At 47.5% G+C, this 16,878-nt stretch overlaps 1 protein-coding gene and 2 non-coding genes across 3 annotated transcripts; 1 reads left to right on the forward strand and 2 right to left on the reverse strand.

Moving 5' to 3' along the window:
- Positions 1-2,364: 2,364 nt before the first annotated feature.
- Positions 2,365-2,436, reverse strand: TRNAQ-CUG (transfer RNA glutamine (anticodon CUG)). The gene has a single exon. It is a non-coding gene; the product is annotated as a tRNA-Gln (tRNA).
- LOC146851297 (uncharacterized) lies at positions 2,421-12,027 on the forward strand. The gene is made up of 2 exons (XM_085650381.1): positions 2,421-2,493; positions 10,896-12,027. Exon 2 carries the CDS (start codon positions 10,970-10,972, stop codon positions 11,891-11,893), a length of 924 nt encoding a protein of 307 aa, XP_085506507.1. The 5' UTR covers positions 2,421-2,493; positions 10,896-10,969; the 3' UTR covers positions 11,894-12,027.
- TRNAE-UUC (transfer RNA glutamic acid (anticodon UUC)) lies at positions 3,617-3,688 on the reverse strand. Its single transcript has one exon. It is a non-coding gene; the product is annotated as a tRNA-Glu (tRNA).
- Positions 12,028-16,878: the final 4,851 nt, after the last annotated feature.

Below are 16,878 nucleotides of genomic sequence, written 5' to 3' on the forward strand. Positions count from 1 at the left end.
GTAACAAATGGCTGAAAAGGAGGGTGGAAACTTTTCCGGATTTCAATGAGAAACTTGGGGAGTTATTTCTTCATAGCTGTCCCAAATATTCGTAGCGGGTGGTAGATCACCTTAATAAACTTCTTAAGAGAGGCACAGAAACATAGTTCCACGCAGTATTTTAAGACGGCAGAATGCTGGGCTAAAGCGGGCTCAGCTGTCCACTATTTTCTTCTTCAAAACTTGGAATTCAGCCCTGTCAAGTGCCACACACCAGGCGTTAGACTAACGCATTTCAGTGTGGTGGTCCGCATCACCGCACCAACATGCATTGTCGAGCATTAATAACACCTCCTCAGCAGGGGGCCGGAGTGCTGCTAATTAGCACTACACTAAGCAAGGCTTTGGAAAAGTGCAGGGAAGCGTCATACTTATGACAATACGACGCATCCCTGTGCTTCGCTGGCACACGATAGGCTGCCTAGCGCCAGCACAGGCACCCCGGCACTATTGTGCAGGGTGCCTGCATTGCAGGGATGATTGTTTTTGTGCAGGAAGGGACAACTTACTGCACAAAAAACAATCATTGATGACGTTTTCCTTCTTCTGTGTGTGCTGCAGAATATAGCACACATAGGAAGCGCAAAAGCGAGGAGAAATAAAGGTATTTCTCTTTGATGCACCACTTTTACGCCTACCCTAGCAAGGTGTTAGAATCTGGCATGTTTTCGAAACCTTGTAAATCTGGTAATGCGTGAGATTCCAACACGCATGAAACGCCTCTTCACGCAGAGTATGCTTGAAAGGGGGTCATATTTACAAGGACATGAAAAGCCACGCAGGGCGGATTGTGTGGCCTTGTAAATATGGGCCAGGACACTGCGCCATCGGAGCATCAAAAAAAGTGACGCTCCGATGGTACAAGGGGCTTGTAGATATGCCCCTAAGTCTCTTACATTTAGTCATTAAATGTCAGTCATAAGTACACTAAAAATATGAAAATGTCACACGTAAGCAATCTGACACCTTAGCAGCTATGGTGCCAAATTGTTTAGGGTGCAGAGGGCGGTGTTGGTGCATGGCGGCAGAGCGTGAGGGCAGATGAGAAGAGTTAATGGGGTGTAAAAAGGCACAGCAGCAAGTAAAATAAAAGCAGTTTGCACTGAATCATTGGGACCAGGGGGCATATTTACAAGCTGGCGATAAAAAATTATCGCCGCTTTTGCGGCCGTTTTCAGCCGAAAAGCGGCGATAATTTTATCGCCTAATTAGCAAGGCCACGCTAACGCGTGAAACCTTGCTTTAGCGTGGGGATTCCTAACGCCCAGCTTTGCTTCTCTAATGAGATGCAAAGTGGCCGTTCCTGACCTAGCATGACAGGAGAAATGTCGCTAAGCGACATTTCTCCTTTCAGCAAGCCTAACGCTATGAAGCATAGCGGCAGGAAAAGTAGAGATAACCCCTGTTATCGCTACTTTCCTTACGCCTGCTTCAGGACTGACTTAGCCATGATATCCTATGGAAGGTGGATTTCATGTCTAAGTTTGTGAGTCCCTATCAACAAGCTAACGCCACACTGCGTGAGATTATCGCTGGGTTTCCAGCGATAATCTCACGTTAGGCAGTCAGCGTGAGGATTTTTATCGCTGAGGGGATAAGCGTTGCTAATAGCACACTATCTCAGCGCTAAAAATCCACGTTACCCGGCGATAATTATCCTCACGCTAAGAGTGCTGAGCGATAATTTTCGCCGGGTGTTGCTGATATGCCCCCAAGTACGAGAGACGCTGCTGTCTGCAGGAGGTTAATAAAAGACAGCTCCGTGTGCCCCTCTGAAGATTGATGCCATGGCCTGGGCCTAGCCTACTCTCACCAAAAGCCAGCCCTGTGCATAGATGTCCGCAGACCACGAGAATGAAAACAGGAAAAGATAGGATAATGTCAAAGAAATAAATGGCCTCCCTGTTCACGGTTCAAACCCTATTATAATTTTAAAGAACGCTATTAAAAAATTAAAAAGCACAATCAAGTCCCACTGAGATTTCTGCTCGCCGGAGTCAGAGTCCAGAGTGCCAACCATTACACCATGGAACCACATATGAACAGATACACTCGTGGTCTGTTTTAAATCAAGAGAAGCGTTGTTGAGCTGTGTCATTGTGTTTTGGTTTTTATTGCTTGTCTGTGTACTTTAAACTTTATAAAAAATACCAGGTGCATGTAAAGTTCTGCATTTCACAATTCAGTCCTTAAAACGCCAATCACACTTTTGTTACGTAGACACAAGGAAAACGACACATCTGATGGGTAAATATGTCCTTATAAAGCAGTCACGTAACTAGGCCCAGGAGTTGTATAAAACGAAATAAATAATGAAAACAGTTCAGGTCCCACCGAGATTTGAACTCGGATCGCTGGATTCAGAGTCCAGAGTGCTAACCATTACACCATGGAACCGCCCACAGACACGAGGCCTGTCCGTCTATTTTGAATCGTGAAAAAGCAGCTGGTGTGGTAAGTATTGCTGTAGATTTTTTATTGTCTGTGTTCTTTAGACTTTACACAACTAACACCTGTAAGTAAAGTACCGCATTTCACAATCAAACCAATCATACGATTGTTAATGAGGGCACAAGAGAAACGACTCATCTAATAGTTCAATATGTCCTTTTAGCACAGAAGTTTCAAGAGTCCCGAGAGTTGTTGCTCTGCTGCGAAGCTTTGTAAAAGAGTCCCGGGGTCACTGTGAAGGCAGCGCACCCCTCTCTCTCTCACACACACAGCAGAGTTTTACACCAGTTGCAGAAGTCCCCTCTGGTGTCTGATGCTACAAGAGGCCTCCAGCCCCCCCTTTAACAGACCCACAGTGAGTGCACAAACCGCACTGGGGGAAACTGTGGACACTGCAGACAGCGGCTGCGATCTCACAGCGGGTGGAAAACACTCGGACTCCTCAAGTCTTAAACTCCTGGAAACCAACAGAGCGCGAGACTAATGTCCTCATGAAACAAACAACGGAGCGCGAGACTAATGTCCTCATGAAACAAACAACGGAGCGCGAGACTAATGTCCTCATGAAACAAACAACGGAGCGCGAGACTAATGTCCTCATGAAGCAAACAACGTAGCGCGAGACTAATGTCACGAATCAGACAAACAGGACAACACAGCGCGAAATTAATGTCATTAAACAAACAACACAGCAAGCGATTAATGTCATAAAACAGACACTGAAACACAACACAAAACAGGTTTAGTGTCAAAACAAACACTGAAAGCGCCTCTTCCATACTAGGGGCGAGCTGGACATAGAATGTGCGTTTTCCATGGTGAGAGCACAGGAAACCGGTGCTTTAGTTTGTATTCCCCGAGATATTGATAAAATCAGTACTTTTTGTTGTGCAATAAAAGGAAAACAACGAATAAACCTTCGTGGTATTAATCTGTTGTTTGCTCCTCCGGGTCATTAATACTACGTAGCTGTGCAGTAAGGGCTGGGGCGGGAACAGGAGTGTGGCGTTGCTGTAATCCTCAAAGGGGAAGATGAAGCAGGTGACATTTAATAGGACTTTAGGTGCATTTAGGTCTGGAAGGAATAAAATAAATTTTAAAATGTCGAGTAATAAAAGATGTTTTCTTCCCATACCGGGAGTCGAACCCGGGCCGCCTGGGTGAAAACCAGGAATCCTAACCGCTAGACCATATGGGAGGCTGTGATTTTCTGCACAGCTCAATGTATTTAAGAGGTGTCTGTTCTGTCAGTTTCCATTCGGTACACTCAACTCATACTGTTACCCTCGGGGTCTGACCATCAATGAGGTAACAGACCCCCCCCCCCCACTCCCGACAAACCAGAAGGAATGAGGGGTCATGATTTGGGCAACAACTTGCTCATGTCTCATTATTTACAACCCTGGAACTTCTCCAGACACAGAGCCCAGGGCCAGGGGACAGCAGCAGCCCCCCCCCCGCCATTGCCTCTTACTGTTCCCCCTTGAGCCAGACAAAGCCACGCCCCTCTCCCCAGGGCACCCCTTCACTCCTTTGTCTCCTCACCTGGCTGAGGGCCCCACAGACCCCTCCCCAGTTACCGTCCAGCTGCTTCCTTGATCCACACACCCGCACCTGCCACAGGCCCAGGATGCCCTCCAAGGGAAACTCGTTCACCCCCTCTGACCCTGCAGCTGTAAAAGGCCCCAGGCTGCCCCCAGGAGGCTCTAGTTACACCCCCTCTCCTCCTGCATCTGTCACAGGTCCCACAGGCTGCCCTCCAGGTGGCCCCAGTTACACCCCCTAACTCCCTGCACCCGTCACAGGCCTCAGGCTCCTGCCAGGGGGCTCCAGTTAAAGCCCCTCACCCCCTACTAACAGCAACCACCCCAATCCTGACACTCGATTGGTTCACACGGAGGGCTTCTTCACAGGTATCTTCACATGCACAGTGTGACCGCCAGGGGGCAGCACCACCCCACCACTCACAGCCCACGGGCGCAAGTGGATGAAATGGGAGCGGAGAGATTTTGGTTTCCAAAGAGGGATTTTGGGATTCAGTTATTTGTAACATTCTCACAAAGTCTCAGGTTTTAGATTGAGTGCTTCAGCTACAACCCTCTCACCAGAGGAATAGTGCAGGGAGGAGCAAGTGCATACCTGAAGTGGTCTCTACGTTTTGTTTCTCAATACTAGCCACGTTATTAAAAGCAGTAAACGCACATTTTAGGTGTTCTCTATGGTGTTGCCCCTTTCTGACATCATGCCAATTTAAAACACGCCAAAGGAGAAAATGTAAAATACGGTACGACGAGCAGGCAAATTAAACATTTTGAAGTACAAATATTTCCATATTTAATCATGTAAAATGTAAAGAAATGATATATCAAAACATGTGTCTATGTTTACAAATGTTACAAGCATTGGCAAAGCCAATAGGTCTTGCCTAGGCAACGGCTATGTGGAGTGGCACAGAGTGGAGACAAGTGTCGTAGAGTGGAGTGTCATGGAGTGTAGTGTCATGGAGTAGAGTGACGTGTGGAAGAGCGGAGTGTCATAGAGTGGAGTGTCGTGAAGTACAATTAAGTGTTGCGGAGTACAGTAGTGTGGAGTGGAGTAGAGTGGTGGAGTGGAGGGGCATAGAGTGGGGTAGAGTGTTGTAGAGGGGAGTGGCATAGAGTGGTGTGAAGGGGAGCAATGTATCATAGAGTGGAGGGGAGTAGAGTGCAGGGGCATAGAGAGTAATAGAGTGTCGTAGAGTGGAATGGAGTGTCGCAGAGTGGTATGTCATAGCTGGAGTGTCATAAAATGGAGTAGAGTGGTCTAGAGAGACGAAGAGTGGCATGTCGTAGAGTGGAGTAAAGTGGCATGAAGTGGCATATTGTGGAGCACAGTGTCATAGCGTGAAGTGTCGTAGAGTGCAGTGCAGTGTCGTAGAGTGGAGCAGAGTAGTGTGTCTCAGAGTAGAGTGTCAGAGAGTTGAGTGGCATAGAGAGGAGTGGTGTGGAGTGGCATAGAAAGGGGTGGAGGGGCGTAGATTGCATAGAGTGGCATAGAGTGTTGTGGCGTTGAGTGGAGGGGTGTAGAGTGACAAAGAGTAGAACAGAGTGTCATAGCGTGGAGTGCCGTAGAGTGGAGTATGCATGGTGTGGTAGTGCATTGCCATTACAGACAGCATATTTTCAATTGAAATGACCATTACGTTTGTACAGGCATACAGTTTTACTGATAAAACTATACAGCGCACAAACAACAATGTATTTAGATAGTTTTTATCATATTAAAATATTTGTTTCCAGCACACTTCAGAATTTCAAAAACATGTGCTTAGATTGGGCTTTCCAATTCATGATACATTCTGAAATATTTGCACTGCTGATTTACAGACATTTAAATGTTATTGTGTGCTGGAAAAATGCCTTTCCTTTCACACACCCAGATTGTCAGATAAATCCTCTCATTTTAAAGTCAGAGAAGAAAAGTGAACACCAAGCTCCCTCAGAAGACAGAGCCTGACATTTGACCTCTGTCTTTCAATACACAGTAAATGTGACAAGATCAGAACAAAATGTAAAGGGCTGTTTACAGAAAGCGAGCACTTGCGGTAGAATACAGTAAACAGGCTGTGCTCCACAGGATAGACACAGACATACAAGACAGCCTAAAACAAATAAAGCCAGCAAATAGAAAGCAAGGAAATGCAAGTTACACAAATCGCAAAGCCAATGGTTAGCAATGAGCAGAGTGCATTCTTAATTCAGCTTTCAGAATCGCCCCAATAAGTCTTTAGCAAACAGACAGCTGCACTGTCTGAAAGGCTTTGACCTGAAATGTGTGCTAATAGGGTTAGATTGACGTTTCTTTCTCCCACTTAAACTATTGGCTGCTTGGTCTTGTTAGTCTGAGAGTCAGGTGCTAAAAGGGACTTTATCCTTATTTTGAAAGCCCAGAGTACGAAGGCCCCAGGACATCAGAGGTAAATAGCCCTCATTGATACCATTATGACCCAGTAATTTCTGATTTCCCTCAGCAACCACACACTGGATCTCTGGCACATGTCATTAGGCGAGGACCCACAGCATCATGATACATATGCACACATGTGCATGTACACTTCAGCAAGTGTTTTTATTATTTTAATTGCTAATGCTGTTCACCATCATCAAAGAAGCATTTTTTCTTTGTCCAATGTGCAATAGCATGGGCAAAACAGCTTTAATAAAGTCATAGAGAGTAAGACTGGCCTATTAATAATAATATTGAATTCTTATATATCACATGGCTACCCAGAGGGTTTCAGAGGACTTGAAGTTCAGCTAGAGCAGCTTTAATGAGCTAAAAAAGCCATTTTTTAATTTGTTGCAGAAGACAGGTAGGGAGGCACAAAGGCTCAGGAACCGAGGAAGGGAGATCCATAACCTCGGACCCGGGTAGGAAAAAGAGTGCCACCCATCCGGGTGCATGTGACCCTCGGAACTGCAAAATGGTGTTGGTTGCTTGAGCGCAGGGTGGGAGCGGGAATGTGAGGGAGCATCAAATTTTGCAGGTGCTGTTACCCCATACTGGCATTATCCATGTAGCAGAGTGCTTTGACATTATATGCTTATTCACTGGAAGCCAGTGGAGTTGGTGAAGAAGGTGGGACACTGAGGAGTATTTGAGGAGGTGAAACAAGAGCCTGGCGGCTGAATTTTGCACCACCTGAAGGCATCTTATCACTGCCTTATCTGCTCCTAGAAACAAGATGTTGCCATTATCAAGCCTAGAGAGTATCAATGCTTGAATTACAGTTCTTTGAGCAGCAAAAGAGAGCATCCGCAGAATCTTCTTAAGCCATTCCATGGTGGCGAAGCTTGTAGAGGCAGCTTTGGCTGCCTGTGACTTCATGGACAAGGAAGAGTCCAGCCAGAAGCCAAGGTCTTCACTTTCTCAGTGGGTGTGGAGGCGTACCCAACATGGCAGACCAGCGGTGAGGCCCCCAAAGCTGGGGATTCTTACCCAGGGCCATCACCTCACTCTTGTCACCATTTCATTTCAGGGAGTAGGTGTTCTTCCAAGTGGAGACAAGACCGAGGCAGGAGTTAAGATCCTCTGAATTGACAGACAACAGAGAAAAGATAATTAGGGTGTCGTCCGTGTAGGAAGACAGGGTCAGTCCGCAACTGTCCACCAGGTCCACCACGGGGCGAATGTAGACATTAAAAAGCACAGGGCAGATTGTGGATCCCTGTGTAGCTGCTGAGGTGAGTGGTGGTGATCCAGACACTACGTTTGTCGAAAAGTCTTGGAAACTATGATCCAACAAGAAGGAGGGTATCCATGCGAGTGCTGTGCCTTGGAGGCCCTATTCGGTAAGTCTTTTAGCAAGAATATAATGGGCCACAGTATCGAAGGCGGCGCTGAGATCTAATAGAATCAGTGCTGGAGTTCCGCCCATATCTAGGAGCCACCTTAGATGTTCTGTGACTCCAAGAAGGGCGGAATCGGTGCTGTGAACAGCTCTGAAACCTGACTGAGAAGAATCAAGAGCGTCCTGGATCTCAATCTAAAGTAAGCTGGGTGTTTACATGTTTTTCCAGTATCTTAGAAAAAACGTGTAGCTGAGAGATGGGTCGAAAGTTGGACCAATTGTCCCTGGCCAAGTGGGGTTTCTTTAATAGAGGGAGAACCAAGGCGTGCTTCCATGCTTTTCGCAGAATCCCCTTGTGTAAAGAAGAATTTAGGAGTTCAACCACCAGTTGCATAAGAAGCGAGCTTAAGATGCTCAGTTTGGCTGAGGGGAGGGGATCTAATGGAGAAGCTGATTTGATTGATGGGGGTAGCCTGCAGGGACTGCAGTCTAGCAGGTAAATCGCCTGTCACTGAGGGGCTTCCTTCCCTAATGGGGATAGACCAGAGTTAGAACTAGGTCTATCACGCCTAAGCTGGATGTTCTCATATTTAGTCGTGATCAGAGTAAGATGAATGTCTGCCACCTTCTTAACATAAAAAGTCAGCAAGCTCCTCACATTGGGTTTGTGACAGTGAGGGAGGCGGAGCACTGTTGCTGGGGCCAGAGAGGTCTTGCACGACTTTAAAAAAGTGTTTTGGGGCAATTTTGCACATGAGAGGTTTTTTCTGAGTAAAAAAGGCATGTGCATTACTGCAGTGCTAGTGGTACAGGTTTAGAGCTCAAACCAATTGTTAGATTTACATCATATACATGTCTCCATGCCCTTTTTAATTTCTTTGCAGATTTTCTTTTCAGCTTGTAAGGACTCATTAAAGCAGGGAGCGGGGGTGTGGGGGTGCCAACCAATTGAAGCTTGATTAAGATTGACCAGATGTGCTAGTTGCAGTATGGTCCTTTGCAGGCATGCATTGAAGGTGGACGTATCAACTTTGGCCCAGATTCTGGCCATAACTTTGGGCCTGCCTTCTGTCGAGGTAGGTGAGGAGTGAAAAGGTACAGAGAAAGATACTGCAAAGTGGTCAGACCACAATGGCGAAATAGGCGGAGCAATAATGTTACTTGTGATGTTAGAAAAGATTGGGTCTAGCAAATGACCTGCTTTATGAGTGGGAGAAAAGTTTATTAGGTTAAGATACAGGTCCTCTATGAGCGTTTGGCTAAGAGTAGCATCTTCTAACTGCAAATTAAAGGTTCCGAGCAAAATGAAGTTGGCCTTTTTAAATAAAGGGAGAGATTGAATCGAGAATTGAGGAGCATCAATTCCCAGCGTGGCCAGGGGGGCGGTAAATGAGGCCACCAGAGAGCGTAAATGTAGGCGTAAGTCCAAGTGAAAAACCAAGGCTTCGCAGGCCAGAAAAAGTGGCTCCTCTACCTCACACAAAAGATATCTTTAAAAATAATGCTATGCCACCTCCTGTCTTATCTTTACGATCCCTGCCGAGGATACAGTGGTTAGGCGAGAGGGCGGCAATGACATCTGGCAGAGATGCCTCCTGGAGCCACGTCTCTGTTAGAAACAAGGCACCTGGGGCCAGGTCCACCAGAAGACCGCGAATGTGCTGCTGATGGCTAACCAGGGAGCACCAATTTATGCTAAACCAGCGGAAGCCATATTTGATCAGGACATTTCTTGCCAAGTCTGCCTATTCTTGGTCTCCGGATGCATGTAGCGTTAATAATGTCAGCACCAACAGCATAGTCCATGAGCGTTCATGAGAAGAGGCAGTGTTTGCAATGATCCTCCTGAGCCAGGGTATTGATTGATGACTTGGGGCCTCATGTAGGTAAAAAATTTTTACCGGTTCTTAAATACCGAGCCGTACCGAATCGGTAAATTAGAATCGGTAAGTTATATGTAGGTAAAAATTCGGTAACAGTTACCGATTCGGTAACATTCGGTAAATACGAATCGGAATTCACCGAATCGGTAAATACCGAGGTGATAATTACCGATTCGGAAAATACCGAGGTGGAATCAACCGAATCGGAAAATACCGAGGTGGTATCTACCGAATCGGAAAATACCGAATCGGTACGTACGGATTCGGTAAATAACATCACATGACTTGACGAAACAGCTAATCCTGTGCAACGACAGCCCACCCAACCAGGAACTGCCCACACCCAGGCAGGTGTACACAATTAGCCGAAGTGGCCACACCCAGGCAGGTGTACATAATTAGCCGACCCTGGAGAGGCTCGGAGTGCAGAGGAGAGGCAGGGAGCAGTTGCATGTGCGAGCGGGAAACGAACAGCATGTCCAGCCAGAGAACACAGAAAGACGGAGGGGAAAGGAGGAGGAAGCTCAAATTCAGCCCCAAGGAACTCCAGGTGCTGGTGGAGGAGGTGGTGAAGCAGCACCAGAAGCTGTTTGGGAGGCAATCCCTGCAAGTGCCTGAGGCCGAAAAGCGCAACATATGGCTGGCCATCCAGGCGCAGGTCAATGCTGTGGGAGTGACCCACAGGGACATTGAGGTCCTCAAAAAGCGCTGGTATGACCTGAGGATTGTGACCAAGAGGAAGATGGGCGACATCCAGAAGGAGGCCAGCCAGACCGGAGGTGGAACCAACAGGGCACCTGCCCTCACCGAACTGGAGGAGCTGGTGGCGGCCACACTCGAGCAAGAGAGCGTCGTGGGTCTTGGGGACGCCGACAGCTCTGCCAGAGCCGCAACACAGCAAGGTAAGACGAAAGCACAGCAATGTAGCCGCCCCTACCCCTATCCCACATCCCCCATTGTGAAACGAGAATCACACTGCAGTCCACACGTGTCAGTGCAGACAGGCAATGCATTCCGGGAGATGTAGTCAGGGCAACACTAACCATGACGTAAATGTCACAGGGCAACAAGGCATGTCACGCACTCGAGGCACAAGGAGACAGAGGACAGATTGGAATGTGAAATGATTTATTGTGACGCTTGCAATGCAGCCCTTCGGGGACACTGAGCCAATGTTGTTTTTCTGTCCACAGATGTGACATCATGCAGTACAGGGCATGCTGCAGGGGAGACGGCACACCGGCCACAAAAATCACCTCTAGCCAGCATGAGTTCAGACCAGGGAGCAGGCCCACTTGCAGCCGCACCACCTACGCAGCCAGCCTCGCCGCACACAGAGCCAGCATCACCTCACCGAGAGCCAGCATCACCACCACCAGAGCCAGCATCGCCACTCATGTTCGATTCACCGGCCACATCTCCGCTTGCAGGTGTGAGAATGAGGAGGCATCCAGCAGCCAGGCTACGAGCCTTAGACACCTCGTCAGACGACAGCATGGGCCCAGAAGACCGCACCGGGCCCCAGGAAGGGAGCCATCCCACTGTGCCCCACACCTCACAGGCAGCACAGACGGGAGCAAGAGGGCGCCGCAGGTCGCGTGTCCAGAGTCCACCAGCACCCACTGACGGCCATGGTGTCTTCTTGGGGCTCGAGGGCCAAATGTTGAAGCAACAGCGCCTGCAATCAAAGGCAGTAATGTCAGTCCAGAGGCACATGCGGGTGATGAGGACAAGCTTAGTCAACATGGACACAAACATTGGCGGCATGGCTGCGGGCATTCGGGACATGTCCCAGTCAATCCAGCAGTTGTGCAGCAAATTAGATGCTGACATCGAAGCACGGCGCCGGGAACGCCAGAGAAGGGACACTACCAGCAGGGCACTCAACCGTCTGGCAACTGCGACTTCCCTACTTTGCCGGCGCTCTGTGACGATGCAGGAGGGCCTAACACAGTGCTGCAGCGACCTGTCTCGGGGGATGGTGCAGGTGACAAGTGCACTAGGGGTGCTATTGACTGGTCAGGCGTCGACAACTGCTGCAGGGGATGCTGCGGAGAGCATCGACACCAGCAGCAGCATCACACCCCCCGTCCCAGAAGCACGCAGGAGCAGCAGGCGGCTTGGGGTTGGCTCTAGTGAGGATGCACAGGCCGTGCAATCCACCACTGCAGCGCGTATGCGCAAACATTGATGTGGCCCTGCTTATCCACTTGCCATTGGGTGACGTAACCCTGGACATACTCATTGTATAGATGGCATATTGCCAGATTGGCCTGTTCATGTGTTCATGGCGTGGTGCCACATTAAACTACGTCATGACTTCTCACAACTCGCTGTGTCCCCTCACTTACTCAGAAATAGTTGCATGTGATCTCTGCCCGTCTCTCTCTCCCATCGATTGCAGTTGGCACTCTAGCTGCGCTGCCCTCTGGCTGGCCTGACTCATCCTCGTTGTCCTCAAAATATGTTAGTTCCACATCTGTACCTTTTTTCGTGGCAAGGTTGTGCAGCATTGCACAAGTGGCAATTATCTTGCAGCAGGTGATGGGTTTGTACTGGCGTGCGCCTCCGCTCTTGTGGAGGCAGCGGAACCTGCTCTTCAGCAGTCCAAACGTGCGCTCCACCACATTGCGTGTAGATTTGTGGGCCACGTTGTATCGTCTCTCACTCTGGGTTGCTGGGTGTAGGTAGGGAGTGAGGATGAATGAACGGCATGCATATGCACTGTCGCCTGGATGAGTAAAAGGGAACCATCAGTTACATGCCTCTATACACTCTGATTTGCAGGTTTCAAGGGGCGTCACTGTTACTTACCCAGCAGGTATCCCTCTCCGAATTCTCCGGCTCTCAGTCGTGTGTAGATCCCACTATTCTGGAAGATGTAAGAGTCGTGGGTGCTCCCAGGAAACTTTGCAACAATATCTGTGATGATGTTCCCTGCATCACAGATCACCTGCACATTGATGGAGTGGGTGGACTTCCTGTTCCTGTAGATGTGCTCTGTCTCAGCTGGTGGACAGATTGGGATGTGTGTACCATCAATACAGCCGATGACATGGGGGAACTGTGCCATGTGATAAAAGTCTGTTTTTGTTTTCTGCAGTGCAGCCTGTGTGTTTGGGAAGCTTATGTAGTGGTGCATTCTCTGCATCATGGCATCCAGGAACTTCCTGAAGAAACGTGACAGGCAACTCTGGGATACACCACCCACCGCAGCTATCACCACCTGATAACTGCCGGATGCCAGTAGATGTAGGCTGCAGAGCACCTGCACATGTGGTGGTATGGCGTGCGCCCTTCTTGTTGGCTGGTCCAGGAGTGGGTGCAGGTCCCTTATCAGGTCCATGATGGTTTCGGGGTGTAGCCTGTACCTCTCATGTATCTCTGCATCAGTCAGCTGTAATAGTGTGATGCGCTGTCTGTAGATTTGTTCCTCCCGTCGCCACACCCTCAGTCCTGCTGCCTGTAGACGTAGGCGCCTTGCAATGACGTACATAGCGGCCATGTTGTCCACGCTGTTGCATTTTGGGATTGCTTATGTGCATTGTTGATGGTTACCACCTGCTTTCCATCCGTGTTAATTACCGACTCTTATTTACCGATTTTCCTGGATTTCTTAATTACCGACTGCTCCTACATGTCATTTTAAAGTTTTACCACTTCATATTTACCACTTCATATTTACCGATTCGTTAATAATGTATTCGGTAAATATGAATCGGTATTTTAGAATTCGGTAACTATGAATCGGTATTTACCGCCTCATATTTACCGAAATGTGGTTTTTGGACTCCTACATCTCACTTGTCTGAATACCGGTCGGTAACGGCATATTTACCGAAAATCGGCCGTTACCGACCGGTATTTGGCTACCTACATGAGGCCCTTGGTCACTTAGAATATTATAACAACCTGAGTACTATGCAATTGATTAGCAGAAAGGAATTAAAAAGAGAGGGCCTTTTGCTTCTGGACAGAATAAGATTAACGACAGAGAGTTTAAAACCCACTCTCCAGTATAATCAACTGGTTTTATCTTCTTTTTGCATTCAGCCTTATTTATTATATGTACCTGGTGGCTTTGATAGGTTTTCATTAACTCGTTTTAGGTGTAGTATTTTTCACAGACTTGTGAACTTTCCTAGTATGAATGATTGGTATCGAATATTAGGACTGTGTCCGTGTGACAATAGCTCGGAACAATCGACAATACACGTCCTTCTATTCTGTAGATTTTATAGTAATTTGAGGAAAGTTTGGATCGTCCCAATTCTAAAGGAGCTGGGCCTGAGACAATGTCACCCTGCATTGCTTGTACTGCAGCTCCTGGATGATGTACACAGAGCCTGGAGGATAGGCATGTTCTTAAAAAAAGTATTTAGCCACAGGAAATGTATTATTTTGTAATTAAGGAGACTAGTATGATTGTTTGTATGACTAATTTTCAATATGAAATTTGATTATGTATTGCACTTATAATTTTATAGTGTTTAATGAATGAATTGTTTTTATGTACTTTTATGATTGAATCAAAAAGCAATCGAATAAAGTCTCTTTCAATTGAATTGAATTGACTGGCATGCCCCTGGACAGGCTAGACGCAGTGCTCCTAATTGGTCAGGTGAAAAAACTATTCTAGCTGCCTTAAAACAGGGAGGGTTCCTATCCCCTGGTCCCATTTGGGTGTGGACGGGCGCAGATGGGCTTGCCGTTGGTGCGCCTTCAGGGCCTACAGTGTACTATGACAGTACCAGAAGAGCTGTTGTGACAGGTTGGTGTGGGACTCATTTTATGGCTGTTTTGGGGTCTCTTCCCTGGTCTAGTGGGCCAGTTTTAACTGTTGATTTTACTGATATTATCACAAATATTGTCGGTAGCAAGGTCAAATGCAGGCAGTCTTCCGTACCTTACAAACACTTGTTCTATTTATCTTAACAAGTTATAAATTGTCCCAATTTTCAGTCTGTAGGCCACTTGTTTTTCTCTCTGATTCACTAATAGGTGACTTTCTGTTTCTATCCAACCTTGAAGAGGTTTGCCTTTCTCTTTTACAAAGTGAAACTCATTGGCTTTGCCTATGCTTGTTATTGTGTTGGTGTCTTGCTATCAGGCCCTCCCACAAACACAGCATGTTTCCAGGGTTCTTCAAGCGTCGTCCATCCATCCCCTTCACCAGTGATAAAACAATGGTGGGCAGGCCAGGATGTGAGGTCAAAGGAACCTGGTGGAGAATTATAAAACGCCAAGATTTGTACTCGGATCGCTGGATTCTGAGTCCAGAGTGCTAATGGTTACACCATGGAACCGCCCATACTAGCGCTGTCCGTCTTCAATCATCGAAGGACACGGTTGTGTCACTCAGCTATTTCATATTTTTCAGTGTATTTCAAACTTTACAAAGCAAACACAGCGCAAATAAAGAGGAGCATTTCATGATTAAGGCCTTAAAAAGAAACATAAGTTAAAAAGTGGATACAAAGAAAACAACACAGCTGATGGTTTAAAAGTAAGCCTGGGTGAAGCACTACGCTACGCTCGCGTAGTTTGCGAAGTTCGCGCTACTTCGCACTACGCGAACTGCACGTGGCACAGTGCGAACACGCGTAGCGTAGTGTTGCGTAGTGCTGCGGTCATTTTTTGCTTGCTCGCGGTCCTCAACGTCAAGTTGGCGACCGCGAGCAAGCAAAATGACATCCCGGTGAGACTTTTTCCTTGTTCGCGATCAGCAACATCAAGTTGGCCATCGCGAGCATGGAAAATAAACCTCCCGGCGAGATTCCCAACGCGAGGAGGTCAGGTTTCTCATTGCGAGGGGTCGCGTATGCTCGCGACCGCTCGCGATGAGAAACTACCAGTTCGCGTTGAGAAAGCTGCCGCTCGAGTAAAAATCTACTCGAGCAGCAGAAAACTACAGCTCGCACTGTGCAAGATGCCATTTTCAATGATTGCACAGTGCCGGTTGCTTGTCCGCACTGTGCAATCATTGAAAATAACATCTTGCACAGTGCGAACATGTTACTACGCAGTTCGCGAAGTGCTACGCGTAGCTCGCGTAGTGCGAACTTCACTTTGCGTAGCTTCGCGAAGTGCTACTTCGCTAACTACGCCCACCCTTATTTAAAAGTCCTTTTAGTGCAGTCTCTTAACTTGCCCCAAGAGTTGCTGCAGTGCTGAGACACTCTGTAAACGAGTCTGTGGGTCACTGTAAAGGCAGCGGATGTTTAGCTGTCTCTTGCTACAATACAAGAAGAGTTTTATAGCAGGTACAGGAGACATCTATGCTGTCTAATGGTACAGACAGCCTCTATTTCTCCCTTTAAGAGACCAGCAGTGAATGCACAAACCACACTGGTTGGAAACTGTGCGTGCATGCAAATGCAGAATGTTGTAATTGCAGGAAGCGCTGGAGAATACTCAATCAGTGTTATGCAGCAAGGCAGCAGCATGTGGGGTGGCCGGGTCGCAGCGGGTTAGCAGCGGGAAGGGGTGGGGCATTGGTACGTGATGCTGGGCACTGTTCAGGTGTGGACGGGTGCAGAGGGGCTTGCCTTTGGTGTGACAGCAAAGTGTTGACTGCATGTTTCTGCTGGGTGTTTGCACTGTGGCTGCCATTAAGTAGATCCTATGCACATGAATGAGGGGAAATCTAGTAATGTGACTGCCTATGTAGATGGATTATGGAAAATCCAAATGCATGATAGGAAATCCAGTGATGTAATTTCCTGTGCAGATGGAGGATGAAAATGATTCCTCTTACTAAGCTTCCTCTTTTAAAGATTGTCTTGGCAGGAAAATAGAAATGTTACTTCCAGTGCCGATGGATGGTGCAAAATCCAGTAATGTCACTTCCTGAGCAAATGGATGATGAGAAATCCAGTGATGTCACTTCCTGTGCAGATGAAGGATGGAAATAAGTCCTCTTGCTTAGCTGCTTGTTTTGAAGACAGTTTTGACACAAAAACAGTAATGGCACTTCCTGTATTGATGGATGATGGGACATCCTGTGATGTCACCTCTTGTGGAGGTGGATGGCGGAAAATCCAGTGATGTCACTTCCTGTGGAGATGGATGATGGAAATTGTCTCTAGCGCAACATGAACAGCGAAAACACCTACTCCAATCTCCTGACACTCAATTGATTTACAGAGAGAAGGACGAGCTCAGATGCACCCTGGT

Source organism: Triturus cristatus, chromosome 4_1 (assembly GCF_964204655.1).
Source record: "Triturus cristatus chromosome 4_1, aTriCri1.1, whole genome shotgun sequence".
Lineage (NCBI taxonomy): Eukaryota > Metazoa > Chordata > Amphibia > Caudata > Salamandridae > Triturus > Triturus cristatus.